Source organism: Oncorhynchus clarkii, chromosome 19, assembly GCF_045791955.1.
Source record: "Oncorhynchus clarkii lewisi isolate Uvic-CL-2024 chromosome 19, UVic_Ocla_1.0, whole genome shotgun sequence".
NCBI classification, from domain to species: domain Eukaryota; kingdom Metazoa; phylum Chordata; class Actinopteri; order Salmoniformes; family Salmonidae; genus Oncorhynchus; species Oncorhynchus clarkii.
Genome location: NC_092165.1, coordinates 17,162,489 through 17,187,546, shown reverse-complemented (window position 1 = coordinate 17,187,546; position 25,058 = coordinate 17,162,489). Strand labels below are relative to the sequence as shown.

The window sequence follows — 25,058 nt, the reverse complement described above, 5'->3', positions numbered from 1 at the left end:
TATCAAATAAAAAAATGATGACCTTGTGCCCAGAATCTTGAAGTTTTTTTCCCTTTATTATTGTATTATATACAGTAGGCCCTATGGGACAATCAATACAACATTTTGAAGAGCACCTTGTCTGGCCTATTAGGTCTATACTGTCTTTTAATCGAATCTACCTCAGGGATCTTTACAGTTGTTGTATTCTAAGTAAACTGACCTTGTCTGCCAAGCATTGTGCTACTTTTGGAGCAAGCCCTTTGTTTTTTTGCTTTTTTTGGGGGGGGGGGGGGTACCCCATTTTCTCCGCCCCATCACTGCAGCTCCCATATGGATTCCAGAGAGGCGAAGGTCGAGAGCCATAGCAAGCCATTTTTAACTCATTTACAGTATCTCCCGGTACAGTATCCCCAACATGTTAGCCTCTCCCATCCCATTCATTGCCAATGACCTGGAGTAAAATGGTTGACTTTTGTTTGTACTGTAGTCGGTCTTGGTTTGTGAAATGTGAGATTCTCTAATTAGGCTATTTAGCTGATTGCTTTGCAGACCGTAGGCTTTTGGCCTGCTTTGCTGACTCATAGTGGCAGGTCTGTTAGGACTATCTCCAATCCAGGATCATTTAGCGTGAATATAAATATTGTATTCAGTGATCCAATTTAGCTACCTGACACTGGCATATGATAACAAAGTGGCATTCCGTAGACCAGCAGATTACTTGATAAAATCCTACTGGCTCCAATTTCACGTTCATCGTTTGGACATGAATAGCTCCTTTGGTGAAAGGAGTTCAACTCATTTGATATGTCTTTCAATATATACCAACCTGAATACATGGCTGTTCATTTCAGAGTATAGCAAAATAAGTGTGTGACCTATAACGCCTCAGGTTTTCAAGGTTAACTGGAATCTGGATGGATACAACTACGTCAAGTGTTTATTAAAAACTTGTGCCCCTTGACCCCAAGAAACGGAACGTCAAGGACAAACATCAAGCATTCCCTGTTAACATGTATAATATGTTAGTGTAAATGGGTCCATTCCTTAGCTAGCTAACTACCTAAAGAATGAGGCGATGGTAGCTGAAGTTGAACAGGAGAACTGGGTTTTATTGCCTTCAAAATAGAGGCTAACAGAGTTTTAAGATGGCTGCTTTGGGGGGCTATCGCTGTCAGTCCATATTCGGTCTGCCTTCACTCTTACTCCAACGACTCCCCTCAACCCCAAAACTAGTGGCTTATCATGTTATCATTCAAACTGTACATTAACTTGAGGTCCTGAGTCCATAACAAAGGCTCCAAAGTGGGTTGATGTTAGAAAATAAAGGATTTGCAGTTCAGTGTCTGTGTTTATCTAAGTCTGGACAGATTAAAGGCTCCAAAGTGGGTCGATGTTGTATAATTCAGAAGTCAACAAAGATGGAGTCGAAACGTCTTGCATGAACTTCTAACCGGCCTCTTATCAACAAAAATATTTGGGGTTAAAAGTTGACGTCTGACCGTCATTGACCTTTACAAGACTGCAGATGTGAAGTGGTCTTGTTGGGGTCAGAAAAGGGTTCTGTTGTGGTCATATCCAGGGCAAGTCAAGAGCATGTTGACATCAAACTCCCCTCAACCCTAAGTGACTGGTGTCTTAAGATGTCCAATCCAACAGTTCAGCGCTTGTCTAAGTCTGGACAGATGATCAGATCTTGACAGTGCCTGGAGAAGTGATAGATAGCCTAACGATCCCAACAGAACCTGTTTAAATGCACCCAACTCCTGTTAGAAAGTAATGTGACATTTTGTAACGGTAAAAATCAGAGTCCAAGTGCCTCATTTATAAAAAGTTCTGGTGCACAGATTTGATCGTAAATTGTGCATGAGCTGTAAGACAGGTTAGTTTTACCCTACTGATGATGTGTTGTTGCAATAGTAATCCTGTCACACCCTGATCTGTTTCACCTGTCCTTGTGCTTGTCTCCACCCCCTCCAGGTGTCAACCATCTTCCCCATTATCCCCTGGGTATTTATACCTGTGTTTTCTGTCTGTCTGTGCCAGTTCGTCTTGTTTTGTCAAGTCAACCAGCGTGTTACGCCATGCTCATGCTTTTTTTTTCTCTGTTTTTTTTTGCTAGTCCTCCCGGTTTTGACCCTTGCCTGCCTTGACTCTGAACCCGCCTACCTGACCATACTGCCTGCCCTGACCTCGAGCCTGCCTGCCACTCTGTACATCCTGGACTCTGACCTTGTTATTATATTTTGCCTGTCCACGACCATTCTCTTGCCTGCCCCTTGGATTACAATAAATATCAGAGACTCGAACCATCTGCCTCCCATGTCTGCATCTGGGTCCCACCATGTCGAACAAACAAATACTGTAAGCATATATACAATTGTACTGAAACTTCCTGTTTCCATCACAGCTGTCATGTGACTTTACTTGCATAAAAACTCTAGATGGAAACGTGGTTGGAGTGATTCATAAATCTTGAAGTTTACATTAAATCATGCCGTTTACATAGATTTTGCATGACATTTTGTGATTTGCAAATGAAACATAGGCCTACTTATTTTTGAACAACAACTGTATTAATGGGGGTATATATTATTATATAAACCAAATGTCATATTTTAAGAACTTACCATATGCAGAATGTGGTATAAAAATGAAGAACATTATGATAACCAAATGTCAACCAGCGCTCTCATGTCCCACGTTTGGTGGTCATACCACGTTCAGCTGAATGAGCTTACAGTCCGTGACCATAAATTGAACTCCTGGGTGGCATTAAAACAAACCTTTGGCCTCTTCCCACTCAGAGATTTACACCCCAGTCAAATGGCCAGTTATAGTTAAAGCTGTCACCACTGGGGGACTTTTAACAAGGATCCTGAAAGGTAATTCCATGAAGGCCACCAATAGTCAGTGTCGGCTTTGTTCTTGACTTCATAAACTTGAGATTATTACTGAGAGAATCATGTTGGCTAGATGAGAGTCACGAGTTTTGAGGATAACCCAAAAACTGCCCGTTATGCATATTGCTTCTTCTGACTGAACTGTCAGTGATATACACTGTATAACTCATTTAACCATTTAGGGTTACAAAGGCGAATACGGGTGAATCTTAACTTCCACTTAAAGCTGGAATCCTTGGCGGTCAAACTGCCAGGTCCGTTTGCGATGCAACAACCAAGAAGTTACTGCAAATCCCCGCTGACGTCATTGCACTTGTGATAGGAGAGCGCAATATGTACTGCAAATTTTTTGTTATATGCTGCGTGAAACACCTCAATTCGTCAACAAAAACAGTGGTGGGGCAGCCAGTGGCGCTCTTTCCCCCTACTGCGGATTCTATCTTTAAGCAGAATTTCCACTTGGTCATGCTTTGATGTCAATGGGAGACTAAATAAACATTTGACTGAAGTTGAAGTTGGGATTTTCCCCATACTGAGACTTGAAATTCTTAGACTAACTGGCTTAACAGCTAACTGCACTGTATATGTAATAAAAAAAATTGAACACAGCTATCTCTTAGTGTTGAAGCCAATGTAATGGCCAATGAGAGGCTTTGATGCCGTCGGCCGCCATATTGGTATTCCCAGAAGGAGCAGTCCCCCATAGGAATTAAGAGGATTCGACAGGACAAAATTACATGTATTTTAGTATTTCTTAGTCGTAGTGAGGACAGCAGCATTAGTACTCTCTAAAAAATATATACTTCAAGGGATGTGTTTTTATATGTTCAATTTAGATTTTTAGCTTATATAATCTAATTTTAAAGTATTTATTCAGGTATCTGTAATAGAATACAATTCGCAAAAAACAAATGTAGACGTTAATAAATGAATTTTTATAGCTTCTCCCCCCCCCCAAAAAATATGTGAAGGCGTACCACCAAATTGGCAGCGCGGTGGCTTTAATACAGCGGCACTGATAGTCATCCACATTTTATAAACACCAGTGGGTGCAGCAGACTAAATACAGAACTGGAAAAAGGCAGATTGCAGGTTCAAATGTCTATGCAGTTACCTCAGTGTAGCTAACTAATAAAGAAGAAGAGGTGTTCTGTTTTCTCATGGTAAATGCATACGTGATTCAAAACTCTCCAACACAAATTCCTCTCAACAGACAGTCACACCAACATAGGACAGAGCATCCAAGCCCTATCTTATCAGTTGGTCCCAAGTATTTCTTCCTGGCACTTGCGAGAGTCCGGGAGCATTAGGAAACAATTTCCATCTGGCGTCTCTCTCCAGTCTCAAGGAGGAGGAAGAGGGGAGTTCAGCGAAAGTTCGTGGAGAGTTCACCGTTTTTTAGGTTTGACGGGCCCGACAGTTCACTCCCAGGTCAGCAAGGCCTTATCTGTCTGGGTGCCTGGGTTTCGTATGTTGTTTCCCAAAGTAAAAGTGGGTTACGGAGAGGTAGCCAAGGTGTGATTTTTTTTCTTTCTTTCTCACCAATGTCAACAGCGGGGGCTACAGATGTAGCTTCATGAGCCACTAGGTATCGTTATGACTCCTCCAACTGTTTGCTTTGGCGTGGAAAGCAAAAAAAGAACTGAAAGAAGATGTTGGACCCCCTTGCCAGAAATATAGCCTAGCTACCAGTAAATAAGATACATCTAGCATTGTGTTGATGGTGGTGTGCATGGTGATGCATGGGTGTCCAATACAAGACAGTAGGCTATTATGAGTGTCAGTTACGGTTCATTTACAGCATATTATATATAGATCCATCAATGAAGACCCTGGTGGAAATAAGAAAATACCGGAGCACTGCCTGGGTGAAAATGTACCTAATAGACCTATTTGTATGCACCTATTTGTATGCGCCTATTTTTATGAACCTATTTGTATGCACCTATTTGTATGCACCTATTGAATGCATTCAGATGGCACTGCCCAGAGCAGTGTACCACTACTGCCCAGTCAGAGATCCCAATTCTTCAGATTTCTCAACTGCCCCCGAATGCTTGAAATCCGTTGGACGACAGCGTAGAGGGGTGTCGGGCATTTTTGCTGGGATTGAACTCCTGGCCTAATAGCCTATATGAAGCTAATGCCTCACATCTCATGCCCAACCTATCAGAACTCTGACCTCAATTCAATCAAACTCTCGTTCTGGGATTATTATTATTTTTGCCCGTGGTCAGCGACAGGGCAATGTCCCTTGCGGGTCTCGAACCCCTGGTCTCCCAGATTCGAAAGCCTACCTAAGGCAAGGGTCTTGACACTGCGCTTCATTATACCAAGTCCTCCACATGAACACAACTCTCCGATGACCTCACGGACAGCATCCCACTTCTGACACCAGTGTAGCGAACGGTGATAGTGAAACCCCCTTTTGCGGGTCTTTTGCCACGCCAGGGTCATGGGTTCAGTTCCTGCTGGGGCACCCATACGAAAATGTATGGAGGCACTACTGCAAGTCACTTTAGATAAGAGTGTCTGCTAAATGACATACTTCTGGAGATCAAATCCAGGCTGTTTCGGCTAGGGTCAAGGCTGATAATCTGTGTCGGGCGACTGAAAAAACAATAACCTAGAACGCCCTGATGGTTCATATTCAGTAGTAGGACTTTATTAAACAAACAGGAAATATTGTCTCTTCCATGGCCTCAAAATGAACCAAGACTCTCCAAGTCTTGGGACATATGAGGACACTGATATGTTGTTTATAGTCTCATTGCCAGAAACAAATGGCCATCTGTTTCCATCCTCCAGAAGTTCCTTAAAAATAGAAAACATACCAGATACCGCAGCCAATTAGGCGCAAAGTTACCCATTGGAAGCCTTGTTTTTATTCATAGGCTTCGTGGCTAATAATGTGTGCAGTGTTGGAGCTACACAGTACACACAATGTGTAGCTTCAGTGTTAGATTCAGGGCTAACAATGTGTGTAGCTAGGAACAACTCTCTTCCCAGGAGGACCACAATGAAAAGGACTGTCACTGCATTTTTTTGTATTGGTTGTTTTTACAATGGTGGTTCATGTAATTGATTACAGACCGATTTATTGATTTTGGACAATGAAACGTGTCATAGCTTTCACATCCTGACTCATAGTAAAACTTGATGTGTCAGTACGTCTGGAAAAACTCTCAGGCGGTTTAAAGACACTTTAGGTCAACAACTGGCTGCAGTGATGTTTCTTATTTTAGACAGGACAGGAGATGTATGCATATTCCTGAATATAAATACTGAATATTCTCTTGTAATATATCCAGGGGGCTAAATGCTTGACCAATTTTCCACAACAAACAAGTCTTTGTATTTTCAAAAGGAATTATAATTGAATCAATGTGTAGGGTATATACATTGAAATACAGTAAAGTCCCAAATGATTGGCACCCTTGAACAATGACTGTATATATGACTGGACAAAGCCATCGATCACGTGACACCATTCCTTCCTATGTGAAGACTCAATAGCGCATTGAAGCCAAATGAAGCCGGTTAAGCTGCTGTCTCAGGTCGGAACAGTTTGTGCTGCAGGCTGAGATTAGCAACAAAATGATCATTATAACTTGTTCTGTGTGCGATTTAAAAAATCATTGGTTGAAGGACATCTGGTGTATTCGAAACAAATGTTGGTACCATGATTGTCTTCGAAAAAATGGTCTTTATTTATATGAAGATTGACCCCGAAGACTTTTCCCATTCACTAAAATGGGGGATCCTGTTTTCACCTAACATTGCCGGCAGTACCGAGGTCGGCCTTGAACTACCATGGCTTCAATGAGAGGGGGCAGTCGTTCTCCCCTGCCCTTTATAAAGATTAGCAAAAAAAACTGTATCAAATAAATAATATACAGAGCTACAGTAGCAGTCAAAAGTTTGGACACACCTACTCATTCAAGGGTTTTCCTTTATTTTTACTATTTTCTACATTGCAGAATAAGAGTGAAGTCATCAAGACAACGAAATAACACATTTGTAATCTATACCGCATGCTATGATAGAAAAAAAACCCACAGTGTTCGTTGTTTGCAGTTCGTTGTAGCTGTTGCATGGAAGTCAGGCGCAAGAGAGCAGAGATGAGTGAACAACGCACTTTACTTAAGAAATAGCACACAGTAACAATACCAATGTGCGAACAATAATGGTTGCCACAAAGCACGGGTGAAAACAGCACCCGGAAAAACACAGCCGGGAACGTACCGACCTGAACAACAAACAATCACACACAAAGACATGGGGGAAACAGAGGGTTAAATACATGACCAGTAATTGGGAAATGACAACTAAATGAAAAGTGGATCGGCGATGGCTAGAAGACCGGCAATGTCGACCGCCGAGCGCCGCCCGAACAAGGAGAGGAACCGACTTCGGCGGAAGTCGTGACAGCAGTAACTTCTTTGTTGTTGTAGTATCGCAAACATATGTGGCTCTTTCACCATTAAGGCTTTCACATTTAAACTAATACAATTGCTCATAAAAATAGATTTTGTTAAACAAGTAACATTTGGAATCATGTAGGAACCCCAAAAAAGGTTAAACAAATCAAAATATATTTATTTGAGATTCTTCAAAGTAGCCTCCCATTGCCTTCATGACAGCTTTGCACACACTTGGCATCCTCTCAACCAGCTTCATGAGGTAATCACCTGGAATGCATTTCAATTAAACTAATACAATTGTTCAGAAAAATTGATTTTGTTAAACAAGTCATATTTTTTCTCTCAAAAAGATAGGGGTCAAAATCATTTGTCTCTCCTGTTTTCAATATCTTGCAATGCCTCACCTTCCGAGGATAACGGCACTGATCCTTTTTCTCAAATGTTTTAGGGAATCTTAGACCAGTCCTCCATACAGAATATTTACAGATGCTTGATATCCTTCATTTGCACTGATGACCTGCCCTCTTCAATTCAAACCACAGGTTTTCAATGGGGTCCAAGTCCGGAGACTGAGATGGCCTTTGCAAAATGTTGATTTTTGTGGTCAATTAACTATTTTAGAAAAATGTATTATTGCAAGGTATTGAAAACAGGGGTGCCAATAATTTTAACCCCTATCTTTTTGAGAGAGAAAAGTGTTACTTGTTTAAAAAATCTATTTATCTGAGCAATTGTATTAATATATAATAATTTTTTTTTCCAAAAGTGTTGAGCATGCAATATAGCTCTATTTGTGTTATTTATTTTATACAGTCTTTTTTGCTCATCTTTATCGGGAGTTCCAATCATTTTGGTCCTGACTGTAGCTCACCTTAACTGTGAAACAAAAGTAACCTCTTATCGTTTCGCTCTCTTAACAGTAGGCGTGCTTTAACGACAACTCACTGCCGTCAAAAAAAAGCCCACTTGAAACATACTGCATTGTCCCTGTGACTTTCGAGTGGGGACATTTGCATGAAATGTACGTAGGCAGGTCTTTTTGGGGCGCTACAGCAATGGAAGTAGCCTCCATTCCAACTGTTCTCTAAACTATTTATCCCTTACGTGCTCTGCTAGGCTCCAATTCAAATCACAATGTCCCAATAGCCTAATTGTTGGTGTGAGAGCGTCTCGGAATACGAATAAAAGCTTTTAAGAGCTTTAAAAAATAAAAGCTGCTTTGTTTTTTTGCGCAACATCAACACATGGAAACGCTTGCCCAACAGGTTGAAGCGAAACTAACAGTTAATACCCACATTATAATTCAAGGCCCTCTCGTAAACAATCATTTCATGACAGTGAGATATTGGCGGGGAATATTGTGTTGACATGCATCACCACCGACAGCGCCGCCTTCGTCTTGACAGAACATAAAAGCCTTTTTCAGAAGTACCATAAACACTATTTGTGTTTTGTTCATTAAGTTTGATTCACTTTATAGGCTTAAACAACTCTCATTTGGATAGATTGACCGGTTAAAATAGATTTCTCTGTCATGCTGTGATTCACAGGCCTCTTAATGGTTGTGGGAACGTTTCCTCTTTTTCACTGTCTGAAAAAAAGAAGGATTGTGGGAACACTTCCTATTTCCCACTGTCTGTAAGAAGCTGAGAATGGTTGTGAAAACGTTTCCTATTTTTAAACGTCGGTAAGAAGCATGTTTGTGGTAACGCTTCCTATTTTTCTATGTCTGCAGAAAGAAGGGTTGTAGGAATCTTTTTGTAACGGTCTGTAAGGAGCTGAGGCTGTTATAGTATAGACAACGTTGTCTGAAATTGTAGCTCCTGGGTGAAGTTTCCCCTCGACACAGGTCTAGGATCTGCTTCGCCTCCCCCAATCCTAACCTTTACCATTAGTGTGGAAAATTCTAAAATAACCCCAGATCAGTGTCTAGAGGCAACTTCACCCTACACCTGAATTGTATGGCCTCTCCAGTGTTCCTCAGATCACGGTAGCTCAACTCCCACTGGTGGTTATCCTAAGAAATGCAGCCACGGTTGGAGTAGGACCAATTTGCCCGCCCCACTACTGACAAAGGGTCATTCCCTGGGGTGGAAAGAGTACTGAAATATCCTACTCAAGCAGAAGTACTGTTACTTTAAGGACATTTTATTAAAAGTAGAAGTACAATTACTACTATTTTAAAAAGGCTACTCAAGTGAAAGTAAAAAGTAACTGAGGCACATTCAAATTCATAGACAGAGCTATGGACTGGCCATCCATGATATCCAAATGATAGTTTTAACAATGTTTTAAGGTTATACAGCCCTTGTTTACAATTGCATTGTTTACAAACAAAGCTTATACACTACATGACCAAAAGTATGTGGGCGCCTGCTTGGCTTGCCGAGCATCTAATTCCAAAATCATTGACATTGGTCCTCCCCCCCCTTTGCTGTTAAAACAGCCTCCGCTATTCTGGGGAGGTTTTCCTTTAAATGTTGGAGCATAACTAATGCCACAAGAGCATTAGTGAGGTCGGGCACTGATGTTGGGCGATTAGGCCTGGCTCGCAGTCGGCCGTTCCAATTCATCCCAAAGGTGTTCGGTGGGGCCAGTCAAGTTCTTCCACATTGATCTCGACAAACCACTTCTGTATGGACCATGCTTTGTCCACCCGGGCGTTGTCATGCAGTTGGAAGCACAGAATCATCTAGAATGTTATTGTATGGTGTAGCATTAAGATTTCCCTTCACTGGAACTAAGGGGCCTAGCCCAAAGTATGAAAAACAGCCCCAGACCATTATTCCTCCTCCACCAAACTTGAAAGTTTGCCCTATGCATTGGGGCAGGTAGTGTTCTCCTGGCATCCGCCAAACCCTGATTCATACGTCAGACTGCCAGATGGTGAAGCGTGATTCATCACTCCAGAGAAAGCGTTTCCAATGCTCCAGTGTCCAATGGCGGTGAGCTTTACACCACTCCAGCCAATGCCTGGCATTGATTTTTACGCACTACGCGCTTCAGAACCCTGTTCTGTGAGCTTGTGTGGCCAACGACTTCGAGTTGTTGCTCCTAGACGTTTCCACTTCACAATAGCAGTGCTTACAGTTGACCGGGGCAGCTCTAGCAGGACAGACATTTGATGAAGGAAAGGTGGCATCCCATGACGGTGCCACGTTGAACGTCACTGAGCTCTTCAGTAAAAGCCATTCCACGGCCAATGTTTGTCTATGGAGATTGCATAGCTGTGTGTTCGATTTTATACACCTGTCAGCAACAGGCATGTCTGAAATAGCTGGATCAACTAATTTGAAGGGGTGTCCACATACTTTTGCATATATAGTGTATCACTCTCGCCACAGAAACAGCCAAATGGTGGAGGACTGTAACTTGAGGGAGTGATTGCGGTCTTAAAATAAACTTAAAGGGGGCTCACTAATTGTAGACAATTTTATTTAGATAGCACTCTAATATAATATCTAATGCAGTATCTTGTCATATGTTTTATACTGGTTTGAGTGGAATTTGCAAGGTAACGATATGGCATGATTGACCCAGTGTTGTTTTGACCCCAACAAAGTTCACCACGCGAGCCTGCTGCCCACGACTTTCCCTGTGATCAAAAAAGCCGTGGAAGGAACCACACCTGTCAATCAATCCCAGTCACATCTGGGAAATTATGAGAAGTAGGACATTTGAGTCACAACGTTGTCCGAACATTGAGTCATCTACTAGGACATGAGTTGGATGACCCGGTTCTGTTTACACGCGGACCCCTTATCTGCTGCAGGAAGGAGGACCTTGATCAGATAAATACACCGTCAGGGGCCAGAGGCTCTTCGTTCTCCAACTGTACAACACCACAACTGGTGCACCAAAGACTAGCAACATGGCTCCTTCACTTTTGTCTACAGCCGCAGGCGTTCTTTTGCTATTCTCCCTCTCCTCTGCAGTAAGTGTCACATTTCAATGAACCTGTTTCAAACGAAGATGTGTTCTCTCATAAACAGTGTTCTGCAAAAACAGTAGATACAGTAGCATCTACTAAGATAACAGACTGTGCTGTTTTGCTTCTGTTCCACAGCAGATGAGGGGAGACTATTCCGAGGACTGCACACCAAGGGACGGATTTGTAAGTATGATTGTAGATGGGATGCACCGACGTACTCTACTCCACTCATTAAGTGGTGTGTGTGTGTACAGGAAGGAATCCTCCATCTTGCTATTTCATCCTCTTTGTACTGTATGCTTATTGACATTGTTATTTAGATTGAGTTGTTGCTAAATTATAGTCCCCACGCACATATGATATGTAGTTAATTCTCTTGGTGCCTCTTTAAGAACACACGTCATTTAACATTTTGTGGTTTCTTTGAATCCAATGAAAATGTCCAATGCTCAACACATCCAATGTCACAGTATAACAATATGTTGTGAATATGTGTCACAATTGGCACTCTTTTCCGTATAAAGGGCTCTACTTTTGACCAAAGATCAACGGGCCCTGGTCAAAACGTCAGCGCACTATAGAGGGAATAAGGTGTCCTTTGCGACACAGACACATCTCTCACAGAGTGTTAAAATGAAAGCATCTGTGTTCTGTGTCTGTTTTAGGGCAAGTACTGCCCGACGACATGTGGCGTGGCTGACTACCTCAACAGGTACAAGCCGGTGGTGGACAAGGACCTTGATGAAATGGAGGACATCCTGGATAGAATAACCAACCTTACCACGGGGGCCACGGAGAAAGTCACCTATATGAAGGATTCGGCAACACAACATCAGAAGTCTGGTGGAGGTAATTTACTTTTCTGTATCTTGGGCTATTTGACTGTGTTAAACTAGCTAACACGAAAATCAACACTATTAGATGTGGTGCTAAGAAGTGGGGACGTCAGTAGCAGAAAAGTCGAAACTTTCAAGAAGTACATCGATGAGGCACACTCCGCTTTTCATGGCTATGTGATTTAGTTTACATCACTTCACTAACAGTTGGTCTATAACCTTTGTCAGGGTTGTGTTCAATAGGGAGAAAACGTTTTGAAACAGAGTGGATCCGGGAGATACTGAGATACTGAACTCGTCCAATAAGAACACAGATTTTTTGTTTGCCCTAGTGAAGACACCCAGGTGTTAAGCTAATCGTAAAAGAACTATAGACTCTGGTAATTCATGTAGGTTACTGTAACTGAAGCAGGTATTGTGATTGTTCCACAGACGTCCACTATAAAAGGTCAGCCAGCATACTGGATGATGTCCTGCGCTTTGAGAAGACCATCGTCTCACAGGAGGAGCAAATATAGTAAGTCCTTCTTTTTCTTTTTTCTTTTTTTTTTTACATCAGAATCTAATTTGGTCTCAATTCACTTAGAATTGGACTTGGAACTTCTCCTTAGGAGAGCAATTGACTTCTGGAATTGATTGCCATTCAATTGGAATTGACCCCAATGCTCGTATGTCTCTCAGCGGCTAAAGCTGGTTGAAACCAGTCATTGATATTACATATCATTTCAACCAGTTTTGCCTGCTGGAGACGAATTACCTGGAAATACCAGGACTAAGGCTACAGGTGTCAAATGCTATGTACTTAAAAGACATTGATAGTCAAGTCATGCACCCACTGACCTACAATATAAACCGCAATCTAAGTTTATATCCACGTCACCTGAGAAACATTTTCAATCTGTTCCCCTCTTTTGCTCAGTCAACTCCAGGGGATACTGGAATCCAACAAGAAGAGGATGTTAGACCTCAAACAGATGTCCATTCAGCTGGATCAGAAATGCAAAGATCCCTGCAAGGATACTGTGGAAATCAAACCCACCACAGGGAAAGGTAAAATCAACAGCGTTCTGCAGGTCGATCCCCAGTTCAGGTTGCTCAACCCTGCTCCTGGAGAATTCACTCTACATACCCATCGTTTGTCCTTGTTGCGTGTTGAGTCAGAAGCGAATCAAAGGCATCAATTAATAGAGGCTGAGCCGATTTGTCCCAATCCAGTTATTTGGATGTACTTTAGCAATGGTTAATGAATTAATTTGTTAATATCATTTGTTGGCATTTATAAGTGATATTCTTTAAGCAAGGGGTATCAATCCAGTTCTATGGATGCACTTTAGATTAGTTCAATTAATTTGCTTCTATAATTTATTGGCATTTAAAAAAAATTGGTAAATAGGCATAGCTTTAATTTAAATGATCAAAAAATGTCTGTTAATAAAATACCACAGAGTGGATCTTTACCAGGGACAAGGGACAATAATCAGCAATGCACAAGATCATAAGAGCATAAGCAACACAATCAGCAAGGTAATAGAGCCAGAGCTCATTTCCATCTGGAACAGGCTAAAAGCAGAATCAAAACACTACAAAACCGTTGTGCATAGCGCATTGCCTCGTGGGAACAGTAGTCTTTGTTATTAACACATATCAACATGATCATGACATGTTGTTTTTCTCGTATTAGATTGCCAGGATATTGCCAACAAGGGTGCCAAAACCAGCGGTCTGTACTACGTGAAGCCACTGAAGGCTAAGGAGGAGTTCCTGGTCTACTGTGAGATTGACAGCTTCGGCCGCGGCTTTACCGTCCTGCAGAGGGTACGTGTGTTCATTATGGTTGGCTCATGCAGGATTCAAACCCCCAACCCCACCATGCACCAACCCACTGAGCCATTGGAAGTTGGAACCAGGGTTGGGGACAATTCTATTTCAGGAAGTAAACATTCCAATTGGGATTTCAGTTTCCGGATTGACTAAAGTGAAATGGTATTGACCCAAACCTGGTTGTAACCACATACTGTATTATTATCATAACCACCGTCCAACATATATCTCCACAGAGACGTGATGGCAGCGTGGACTTCAACAAGGACTGGATCCAGTATAAGGAGGGCTTCGGCTACCTGAGCCCAGATGACACCACCGAGTTCTGGCTGGGCAACGAGAAGATGCACCTGCTCTCCACCCAGTCCTCCATCCCATACGTGCTGAGGATCGAGCTCACCGACTGGGTGGGCAACAAGAAGTACGTACTACTAAATGCTCTACTAAGCCTACTACTAGTGCACGCTTAGGGCCTACATTCATCAAACTGAATAGAAAATGGTGTTCAAAATATAGTGGGAACAGCTCAAAGACTTATCCCAGCAGGTAAACTGGTTCCAATGATGTCACTCCAACCCGTTGCAAAGGATGTTACAATGACATCATTGCAACCAACTTGACCCCCTGGGATGCTTACCAATCCAATTCTGTGGTGTCTAGGTTTCACGCTTTAAAAATGCTGGAAATACTGTATTTCGCTATTATCAATTCCCCCTCAAAGTTATTGGGGGCTTGGCATCATTGGTCTTGCCTATATGACACATTTACTAGCGCAATTCTCTCCACTAAATTAATGAAATATTTAAGGTCAAATCTTAACTTCAGCAAGCCAAATCTTCACTTACTCATAATGTCAATAGGAGACTAAGTTGAAATTTGACTTAAGGCCAAATTAGGATTTGCCCCTTTAATATATTTAGTGCTGAAATATTTAGTGCCATTTAGTGCCATTTTTTAATGAGGAATTGTGGAAATACGCAGCAGTAAGCCTTTTCTTGGTGAGGTGACTAACTTCAAAATAGCATGTTTTTCCACTCTTCAAATCAAAATGAATCACATGTTATTTGTCACATGCTACAACAGGTGTAGACCTTAAGGTAGAATGCTTACTTACAAGCCCTTAATATCCAACAATGCAGTTCAAGAAAGAGTTAAGAAAATATTTACTAAATTAACTAAAGTAAAAATAGTCAAATTAAAATGAAAAGTATCACAATAAAAAGGACAATAACGAGGCTATATACAGGGGGTACCGAGTCAATGTGTGGGGGTACAGGTTAGTCAAGTTATTTGTACATGTAGGTAGGGGTAAAGTGACTATGTATAGATAATAAACAGCAAGTAGCAGCAGTGTAAAAACAAAGGGGTGGGGGGGGTGGCCGTGTCAATGTAAATAGTCCGGTGGCCATTTGATTAATTGTTCAGCAGTCTGATGGCTTGGGGGTAGAAGCTGTTTTGGTCCTAGACTTGGTGCTCCGGTACCGCTTGCCATGCAGCAGCAGAGAGAACAGTCAATGACTTGGGTGACTGGAGTCTTTGACAATTTTTTGGGCCTTCCTCTGACACCGCCTATTATATACGTAGATCCTGGATGGCAGGAAGCTTGGCCCCAGTGACGTACTGGGCTGTACGCACTACCATCTGTAGCGCCTTGCGGTCAGACGCCGAGCAGTTGCCATACCAGGCGGTGATTCAAACGGTCAGGATGCTCTTGATGGTGCAGCTGTATAACTTTTTGAGGATCTGGGGACCTATGCCAAATCTTTTCAGTCTCCCGAGGGGGAAAAGGTGAGGTCGTACCCTCTTCACGACTGTCTTGGTGTGTTTGGACCATGAAAGTTTGTTGGTGATGTGGACACCAAGAAACTTGAAACTCTCAACCCGCTCCACTACAGCCCCCGTCGATGTTAATGGGGGCCTGTTCGGCTCGCCTTTTCCTGTAGTCCACGATCAGCTCCTTTGTCTTGCTCACATTGAGGGAGAGGTTGTTGTCCTGGTACCACACTGCCAGGTCTCTGACTTCCTCCCTATAGGCTGTCTCATCATTGTCGATTATCAGGCCTACCACTGTTGTGTCATCAGCAAACTTAATGATGGTGTTGGAGTCGTATTTGGCCACGCAGTCATGGGTGAACAGGGAGTACAGGATTGGACTAAGCATGCACCCCTGAGGGGCCCCAGGGCTGAGGATCAGTGTGGCAGATGTGTTGTTGCCTACCCTTACCACCTGGGGGCGGCCCGTCAGGAAGTCCAGGATCCAGTTGCAGAGGGAGGCGTTTAGTCCCAGGTTCCTTCGCTTAGTGATTAACTTTGTGGGCACTATGGTGTTGAACGCTGAGCTGTAGTCAATGAACAGCATACTCACATAGGTGTTCCTTTTGTTCAGGTGGGAAAGGGCAGTGGGGAGTGTGATTGAGATTGAGTCATCTGTGGATATGTTGGGGCAGTATGTGAATTGGAGTGGGTCTTGGGTTTCTGGGATGATGTTGTTGATGTGAGCCATGACCAACCTTTCAAAGCACTTCATGGCTACCAATGTGAGTGCTATGGGGCTGTAATCATTTAGGCAGTTTACCTTCACTTCCTTGGGCACAGGGACTATGGCGGTCTGCTTGAAACATGTACATAGGTATTACAGACTCGGTCAGGGAGAGGTTGAAAATGCTTTGAGTACACATCCTGGTAATACATCTGGCCCTGCGGCTTTGTGAATGTTGACCTGTTTAAAGGTCTTTCTCACATCGGCTAGTGAGAGCGTGATCACACAGTCATCCGGAATGGCTGGTGCTCTCATGCATGATTCAATGTTACTTGCCTCGAAGCAAGCATAAAAGGCATTTAGCTCTTCTAGCAAGCTCGCACCACTGGGCAGCTTGCGGCTGGGTTTCCATTTTATATGAATACTTGTCGCCTGTGTGGTCTAGTGCTTAGTGTCATGGACACAGGCATATGCACCACAGTAGGCATGGGTTCAAATCCAACCCAATGCCTTTCTGACCTGCACCGCTCCTACCTTTGTTGTCTTCTTCTCACTGTCTTATTTATTCAATAAAACCACACACATAAAAATTGCTAATAATTAAATGTATTTTCTTTCTTTAGGTATGCCGACTACGCCATGTTCAAAGTGGGTCCGGAAATCGACATGTACCGCCTGACCTACGCCTACTACTTTGGCGGTGACGCGGGGGATGCGTTCGACGGCTTTGACTTTGGAGATGACCCCAGCGACAAGTTCTACACGTCTCACAACGGCATGCAGTTTAGTACCAGCGACAAGGACAACGACAAGTTCCAGGGTAACTGTGCTATGCAGGACGGCTCCGGTTGGTGGATGAACCGATGCCACGCCGCCCACCTCAACGGGAAATATTACCAGGGTAAGGACACGCACGTACACAGACACGTGCACACTCTCACACACAGACATGTGCGCGTTCTTGCATTTTTTCCGTTGAAAGAATACTACTCTCCAAGTAACATGAACCATACTTCAGTTATACATGTATGCAAATCACTACCAGCCTATACCAATGTTAGTTTTGGGGGGGTTCTCTGGCATTTTTACTGTTACCTTTCCAAGAAGGCCACATTTATGAGTCGGTCCAAACACTGTGATTTTCTTACTTGTAACAAACTTTTCATTGACACCTCTGCCTTTCCGTCTTTCCATCCCTAGGTGGGAAGTACACGGAGAAGGACGCCGGAGAGTCAGGCTACGACAATGGCATCATCTGGGCCACGTGGCACAGCCGCTGGTACTCCATGAAGGAGACTACCATGAAGATCATCCCCACCAACAGGATCACAGCGGGAGACGGACAGCAGACCGGAGGGGTCAAACAGTTTGGAGGCCTGTAAAACACTACTGAAACAAATACTGCAATATTGCCTGAGCTAGAACTTTTCCGGACACAGATTAAGCCAAATCCTAAGAAGCACATGGGGAGTCTATCAAACATGTAGTCCAGGACTAACCTTAGGTCTAAAATGTGTCTGGAAAAATGTCCCTCTGTCTTGTTGTATCTAGTGTTTTATTGGTTTGATCAATGTAGTTTCTTGTCCTCTTGCCTAAAATATTGTCTATGATCAAATGGCTGTTGTTGGACCTTGGAAGATTGGTTTGACTTGTTCTATTTAGCACCTTCTGTTAGAACAAACTGTATCTAGTGTCTATCTGGTTGGTGTATTCTAAATATAGATACCTCTGCTCCGACTACATGATCTAAGACAGGGTTTGAACCTGGGTGGTCTGAAGGCCATAAGACTGTGTAAGCTCTCTGAGCTAAAAAAGGCAATAGCTCCGGGAGCTAACGCAAGTCTTCAAGTCTCAGGCCAAGGCACTGAATCACCTCGGTTACACAAGGGTCTTGCATTTAAAAGACCATGCCCATTTCTTTATTGTACCTTTCCTGATATTCATTCCTGGTAACGCTTGTAATTGTGCTAAATATGATAAATGATACCCACATTTATATGACATACAAGTTGGTGGCGGCATTGAAATACTTTTAAAGAGAAGGCACTGTGCTGGGAAGACCTAACTCATTTCGTTCAACTATTTTGAACCATTCCAGATACCGATTTGCAGAAGCTATTTTGATACATTGGGGGAAGTTCTTGGAAATCACCTATTGGAAGTCCTTTGAACCAATATTCAAATAGCCTGGGTTGAATTCTGAGAGGATATGTCAACGGGAAAGAAAGTAACGCTATTAGGTAGGAATGTGAAGTAGGAATTTATCGTATTAAAGAGGGTATGTGTGTTTTTCCCTGCCTCTAAGACCAAAGTGCCCACCAAAGCCAGGTTCATGTTCAGCATGGAGAAAACGTTCTAAAACAGAATGTGACTATTAAAAACAATTCAAATGTCCTATATGCTGTTCTATTACAAAATAAATACCTACCTGAACATAAGACTTAGTCAATTAATCAATCAATCAATCAAATGTATTTATGAAGCCCTTTTCACATCAGCCGATGTCACAAAGTGCTGTACAGAAACCCAGCCTAAATCTCTGGTGGAGATTATAACAGAACAGGGCCAAGATGCTCAAACATTCATAGATGACCAGCAGGGTCAGATAATAATAATCACAGTGGTTGTAGAGGGTGCAACAGGTCAGCACTTCAGGAGTAAATGTCAGTTGGATTTTCATAGCCGATCATTCAGAGTTAGAGACAACAGGTGAGGTAGAGAGTCCAAAACAGCAGGTCCAGGACAAGGTAGCATGTCCAGAGAACAGGTCAGGGTTCCATAGCCGCAGGCAGAACAGTTGAAACTGGAGCAGCAGCATGACCAGGTGGACTGGGGACAGCAAGGAGTCATCAGGCCAGGTAGTTCTGAGGCATGATCCTAGGGCTCAGGTCCTCAGAGAGAAGAGAGAGAAAAAGAGAGAGAGAGAATTAGAGAGAGCATACTTAAATTCAAACAGAACACCGGATAAGAAAGGAGAAATACTCCAGATATAACAGACTGACCTTAGCCCCCCGACACATAAACTATTGCAGCATAAATACTGGAGGCTGAGACAGGAGGGGTCGGGAGGCACTGTGGCCCTGTCCGACGATACGCCCGGACAGGGCCAAACAAGCAGGATATAACCCCACTCACTTTGCCAAAGCACAGCCCCACACCACTAGAGGGATATCTTCAACCACCAACCTACTACCCTGAGAGAAGGCTGCGTATAGCCCACGAAGATCTCCCCCATGGCACGAACCCGAGGGGGGCGCCAACCTGGACAGGTAGATCACGTCAGTGAATCAACCCACTCAAGTGATGCACCCCTCCTAGGGACGGCATGGAAGAGCACCAGTAAGCCAGTGACTCAGCCCCCGTAATATGGTTAGAGGCAGAGAATAGGGTTAGAGAGGAACCGGCCAGGCAGAGACAGCAAGGGGGGTTTGTCGCTCCAGTGCCTTTCCGTTCACCTTCACACCCCCGGGCCAGACTACACTAAATCATAGGACCTACTGAAGAGATGAGACTTCAATAAAGACTTAAAGGTCGAGACCGCATCTGTGTCTCTTACATGGATAGGCAGACCACGCCATAAAAATTTAGCTCTTTATGAGAAAGCCCTGCCTCCAGCTGTTTGCTTAGAAATTCTAGGGACAGTAAGTAGGCCTGTGTCTTGTGACCGTAGCGTACGTGTAGGTATGTACGACAGGACCAAATCAGAAAGATAGGTAGGAGCAAGCCATTGTAATGCTTTGTAGGTTAGCAGTAAAACCTTTAAATCAGCCCTTGCCTTAATAGGAAGCCAGTGTAGAGAGGCTAGCACTGGAATAATATGATAACATTTTGGGGTTCTAGTCAAGATTCTAGCAGCCATGTTTAGCACTAACTGAAGTTTATTTAGTGCTTTATCCGGGTAGCCCGGAAAGTAGAGCATTGCAGTAGTCTAATCTAGGAGTGACAAAAGCATAGATTCATTTTTCTGCATCATTTTTGGACAGAACGTTTCTGATTTTTGCAATGTTACGAAGATGGAAAAAAGCTGTCCTTGAAATATTCTTGATATGTTCGTCAAAAGAGAGATCAGGGTCCAGAGTAATGCCGAGGTCCTTCACAGTTTTATTTGAGATGACTGTACAACAGTCAAGATTCATTGTCAGATCTAACAGAAGATCTCTTTGTTTCTTGGGACCTAGAACTAGCATCTCTGTTTTTTCCGAGTTTAAAAGTAAAACATTTACCGCCATCCACTTCCTTGTGTCTGAAACACAGGCTTCCAGGGAGGGCAATTTTGGGGCTTCACCATGTTTCATCGAAATGTACAGCTGTGTATCGTCCACATAGCAGTGAAACTTAACATTATGTTTCCGAATGACATCACCAAGAGGTAAAATATATAGTGAAAACAATAGTGGTCCTAAAACGGAACCTTGAGGAACACTGAAATGTACAGTTGATTTGTCAGAAAACAAACCATCTACAGAGACAAACTGACATCTTTTCCAGACAGATAAGATCTAAACCAGGTCAGAACTTTTCCGTGTAGACCAATTTGGGTTTCCAATCTCTCCAAAAGAATGTGGTGATCGATGGTATCAAAAGCACCACGGAGGTCTAGGAGCCTTGGTCTGACGCCATTAAAAGGTAATTTACCACCTTCACGAGTGCAGTCTCAGTGCTATGATGGGGTCTAAAACCAGACTGAAGCATTTCGTATACATTGTTTGTCTTCAGGAAGGCAGTGAGTTTCTGCACAACAGCTTTTCAAACAATTTTGTGAGGAATGGGAGATTCGATATAGGCCAATAGTTTTCATATTTTCTGGGTCGAGTTTCGGCTTTTTCACGAGAGGCTTTATTACTGCCACTTTTAGTGAGTTTGGTACACATCCGGTGGATAGGGAGCCGTTTATTATATTCAACATAGGAGGACCAAGCACAGGAAGCAGCTCTTTCAGTAGTTTAGTTGGAATAGGGTCCAGTATGCAGATTGAAGGTTTAGAGGCCAAGACTATTTTCATCAGAGTCAAGAGATATAGTATTAAAAAATGTGTCTCCCTTAATCCTTGGTCCTGGCAGTGACAACTGAGCGTTGGAGAAATACGCAGATTTAAAGAGGAGTCCGTAATTTGCTTTCTAATGATCATGATCTTTTCGTCAAAGAAGTGAATTTATCACTGCTGAAGTGAAAACCATCCTCTCATGGGGAATGCTGCTTTTTAGTTAGATTTGCGACAGTATCAAAAATACATTGTGGATTGTTCTTATTCCTCAATTAGTTGGAAAAATAGGATGATCGAGCAGCAGTGAGGGCCCTTCGATACTGCACGGTACTGTCTTTCCAAGCTAGTCGGAAGACTTCCAGTTTGGTGTAGCGCCATTTCCGCTCCAATTATCTGCAAGCTTGCTTCAGTGCTCGGGTATTTTCTGTATACCAGGGAGCTAGTTTCTTATGACAATTGTTTTTTGTTTTTATGGGTGTGACTGTATCTAGGGTATTACGTAAGGTTAAATTTAGTTCCTTAGTTAGGTGGTTAACCGATTTTTGTACTCTGACGTCCTTGTGTAGGTGGAGAGAGTCTGGAAGGGCATCTAGGAATCTTTGGGTTGTCCGAGAATCTATAGCATGGCTTTTGATGATCCTTGGTTGGGGTCTGAGCAGATTTTTTGTTGCGATTGCAAACGTAATAGAATGGTGTTCCGATAGTCCAGGATTATGAGGAAAAACATTAAAATCCACAATATTTATTCTACGGGACAAAACTAGGTCCAGAGTATGACTGTGTCAGTGAGTAGGTGCGGAGGCATGTTTGACAAAACCCACTGATGATGGCTCCGAAAGCCTTTTGGAGTGGGTCTGTGGATGTGAATATTAAAGTCACCAAAACTTTGAATATTATCTGCCATGACTACAACTCAGTCAATCCTTTATTTCCTACAATACCAACAGTACAGGAATTAGAACCCATACTGTTGTTGTCCCATTGATGCATGGCCTTATCAAGACAAATGTTCTCCATACATGTTTTGAGAACAACATTTGTAATCATTGTCACACGATCTATTAGACTGTACATGGACAAAACCATGTTTGGATGTCATTCGGTAGATGTGACACTATGACCAAAAATACTCGCTCTCTCCCGATCTCTCTCTCTCTTTCTGCCGTCTAATCATATTGATCTCAGAAAGGCCTTGTGTGTGAGCACGTTTGCATGTGTGAGTGGGCGTGTGTGTCTGTGTGGGTTGATGCGTGGGTTTCTGCTGACTGGTATGTATGCTCTGTGTGAGTGATTATTTGTCTTTGTTTGTACATTGTGCAGGTCCCCTATGTGACCACTCTTTATGTCAATATTACCCAACGTACATGACATTTTCCTATCTGTGTTTTTATGGGGTCAACCAAAAGCCAAAACGAGTAAATTAGTGTATTTCATAACGCACTACTGCAATAGTCATCGATTGACAATCACTTTTCCATCCAGTAGATAGAAAGTAGGATCAGGGCAAACTTGAATTCATCACTTTGGGATAGTAGCATTGATGTTGGTTGATTAGAAGTCCCCTGGCGGACATTCCATATTTCTATGGCAGTTACTCATATTGAGTCAAATATGTTTAGTAAATGGATAATACTCATTGCGGAAATATGCTTACTCATGTTTTCCAAGATGCATTGTTGTACTGCAGGGAAACAACAGAAATAGGCTAGAATCTACAGGAGACGTGAACAGATTTTGTTTGGTTCTTGATTGTGATCGGAATACTCGTTTAAAATTGCAGAATGCAGATGTGCATCTTGAATGGGGGAACCCTAACCCAAATTTGGAATTGATAGTGGTTAAATATTAATCAGCGTACTTTAGTTGACAAACATGGTCCTAGTGCCGTAGTTTTCAGAGGTTTTCAAAATGCAGTGTTGTCGTATTCAGGACATAAAGTCTGGATGAAATCCAAATCGACACTTTGAACTGTCGAATAGCCTCACAAAAAATGAACGGGCCTAGGCTTTACATGTGATTAGGGCTTGAAATGAATCTTGAAAATAGCGGTTTTGCCAGGATAGTCATCATAGCTTGTTTATCTTATAGCGGTTTTGCCAGGATAGTCATCATAGCTTGTTTATCTTGAATAAAAATCATTATATAAACTATAAATAAGACCTGAATTGTTATTAGTGACACTGCAGAAGACATCATATAAAACTCAGCAGGATCCTGTCTTTCAAAGATAATTCGTAAATATCCAAATAACTTCACAGATATTCATTATAAAGAGTTTAAACATTGTTTTTCATGCTTTTTCAATGAACCATAAACAATTAATGAACATGCACCTGTGGAACGTTCGTTAAGACACTAAAAGCTTACAGACTGTAGGCAATTAAGGTCACAGTTATGAAAACTTAGGACACTAAAGAGGCCCTTCTACTGACTCTGAAAAACACCAAAAGAAAGACGCCCAGGGTCCCTGCTCATCTGCGTGAACGTGCCTTAGGCATTCTGCAAGGAGGCATGAGGACTGCAGATGTGGCAAGGGCAATAAATTGCAATGTCTGTACTGTGAGACGCCCAAGACAGCGGTACAGGGAGACAGGACGGACAGCTGATTGTCCTCGTAGTGGCAGACCACGTGTCTTACACTTGCACAGGATCGGTACATCCGAACATCCATCTTGCGGGACAGGTACAGGATGACAACGCCAACTGCCCGAGTTACACCAGGAACACACCATTTCTCCATCAGTGCCCAGAATGTCCGCAATAGGCTGAGAGAAGCTGGACTGAGGGCTTGTAGGCCGGTTGTAAGGCAGGTCCTCACCAGACATCACCGGCAACGACGTTGCCTATGGGAACAAACCCACCGTCGCTGGACCAGACAGGACTGGCAAAAAGTGCTCTTCACTGATGAGTCACGGTTTTGTCTCACCAGGGGTGATGGTCGGATTCGCGTTTATTGTTGAAGGAATGAGCGTTACACCGAGACCTGTACTCTGGAGCAGGATCGATTTGTAGGTGCAGGGTCCGTCATGATCTGGGGCGGTGTGTCATAGCATCATCGGACTGAGCTTGTTGCCATTGCAGACAATCTCAATTCTGTGCGTTACAGGGAAGACATCCTCGTCCCTCATGTGGTACCCTTCCTGCAGGCTCATCCTGACATGACCCTCCAGTATGACAATGCCACCAGCCATACTGCTCGTTCTGTGTGTGATTTCCTGCAAGACAGGAATGTCAGTGTTCTGCCATGGCCAGCGAAGTGCCCGGATCTCAATCCAATAGAGCACGTCTGGGATCTGTTGGATCGGAGGGTGAGGGCTAGGGCCATTCCCCACAGAAATGTCCGGGGACTTGCAGGTGCCCGGAGGAAGAGTGCGGTAACATTTCACTGCAAGAACTGGCAAATCTGGTGCTGTCCATGAGGAGGAGATGCACTGCAGTACTTAATGCAGCTGGTGGCCACACCAGATACTGACTGTTACTTTTGATTTTGGCCCTCCCTTTGTTCAGTGACACATTATTAAATTTTTTTAGTCACATGTCTGTGAAACTTGTTCAGTTCATGTCTCAGTTGTTGAATCTTGTTATGTTCATACACATATTTACACATGTTAAATTAAATAAGTTTGCTGAAAATAAACGCAGTTGACAGTGAGAGGACGTTTCTTTTTTGCTGAGTTTACTTGTATCATAAAAGTTACTAG

At 42.9% G+C, this 25,058-nt stretch overlaps 1 protein-coding gene across 2 annotated transcripts; it reads left to right on the top strand.

Moving 5' to 3' along the window:
- Window positions 1–10,903: 10,903 nt before the first annotated feature.
- On the top strand, window positions 10,904–25,009 carry LOC139374879 (fibrinogen gamma chain-like). Of its 2 annotated transcripts, none has more exons than XM_071116065.1 (9): window positions 10,904–11,240; window positions 11,373–11,420; window positions 11,903–12,086; window positions 12,506–12,590; window positions 12,993–13,123; window positions 13,755–13,888; window positions 14,131–14,315; window positions 16,997–17,274; window positions 17,574–25,009. In XM_071116065.1, exons 1-9 carry the CDS (start codon window positions 11,178–11,180, stop codon window positions 17,753–17,755), a joined length of 1,290 nt encoding a protein of 429 aa, XP_070972166.1. In that variant the 5' UTR covers window positions 10,904–11,177; the 3' UTR covers window positions 17,756–25,009. The 2 variants fall into 2 exon arrangements, with proteins under 2 accessions (XP_070972166.1, XP_070972167.1); XM_071116066.1 differs by having other exon boundaries at window positions 10,940–11,240; window positions 11,376–11,420; window positions 17,574–21,516.
- Window positions 25,010–25,058: the final 49 nt, after the last annotated feature.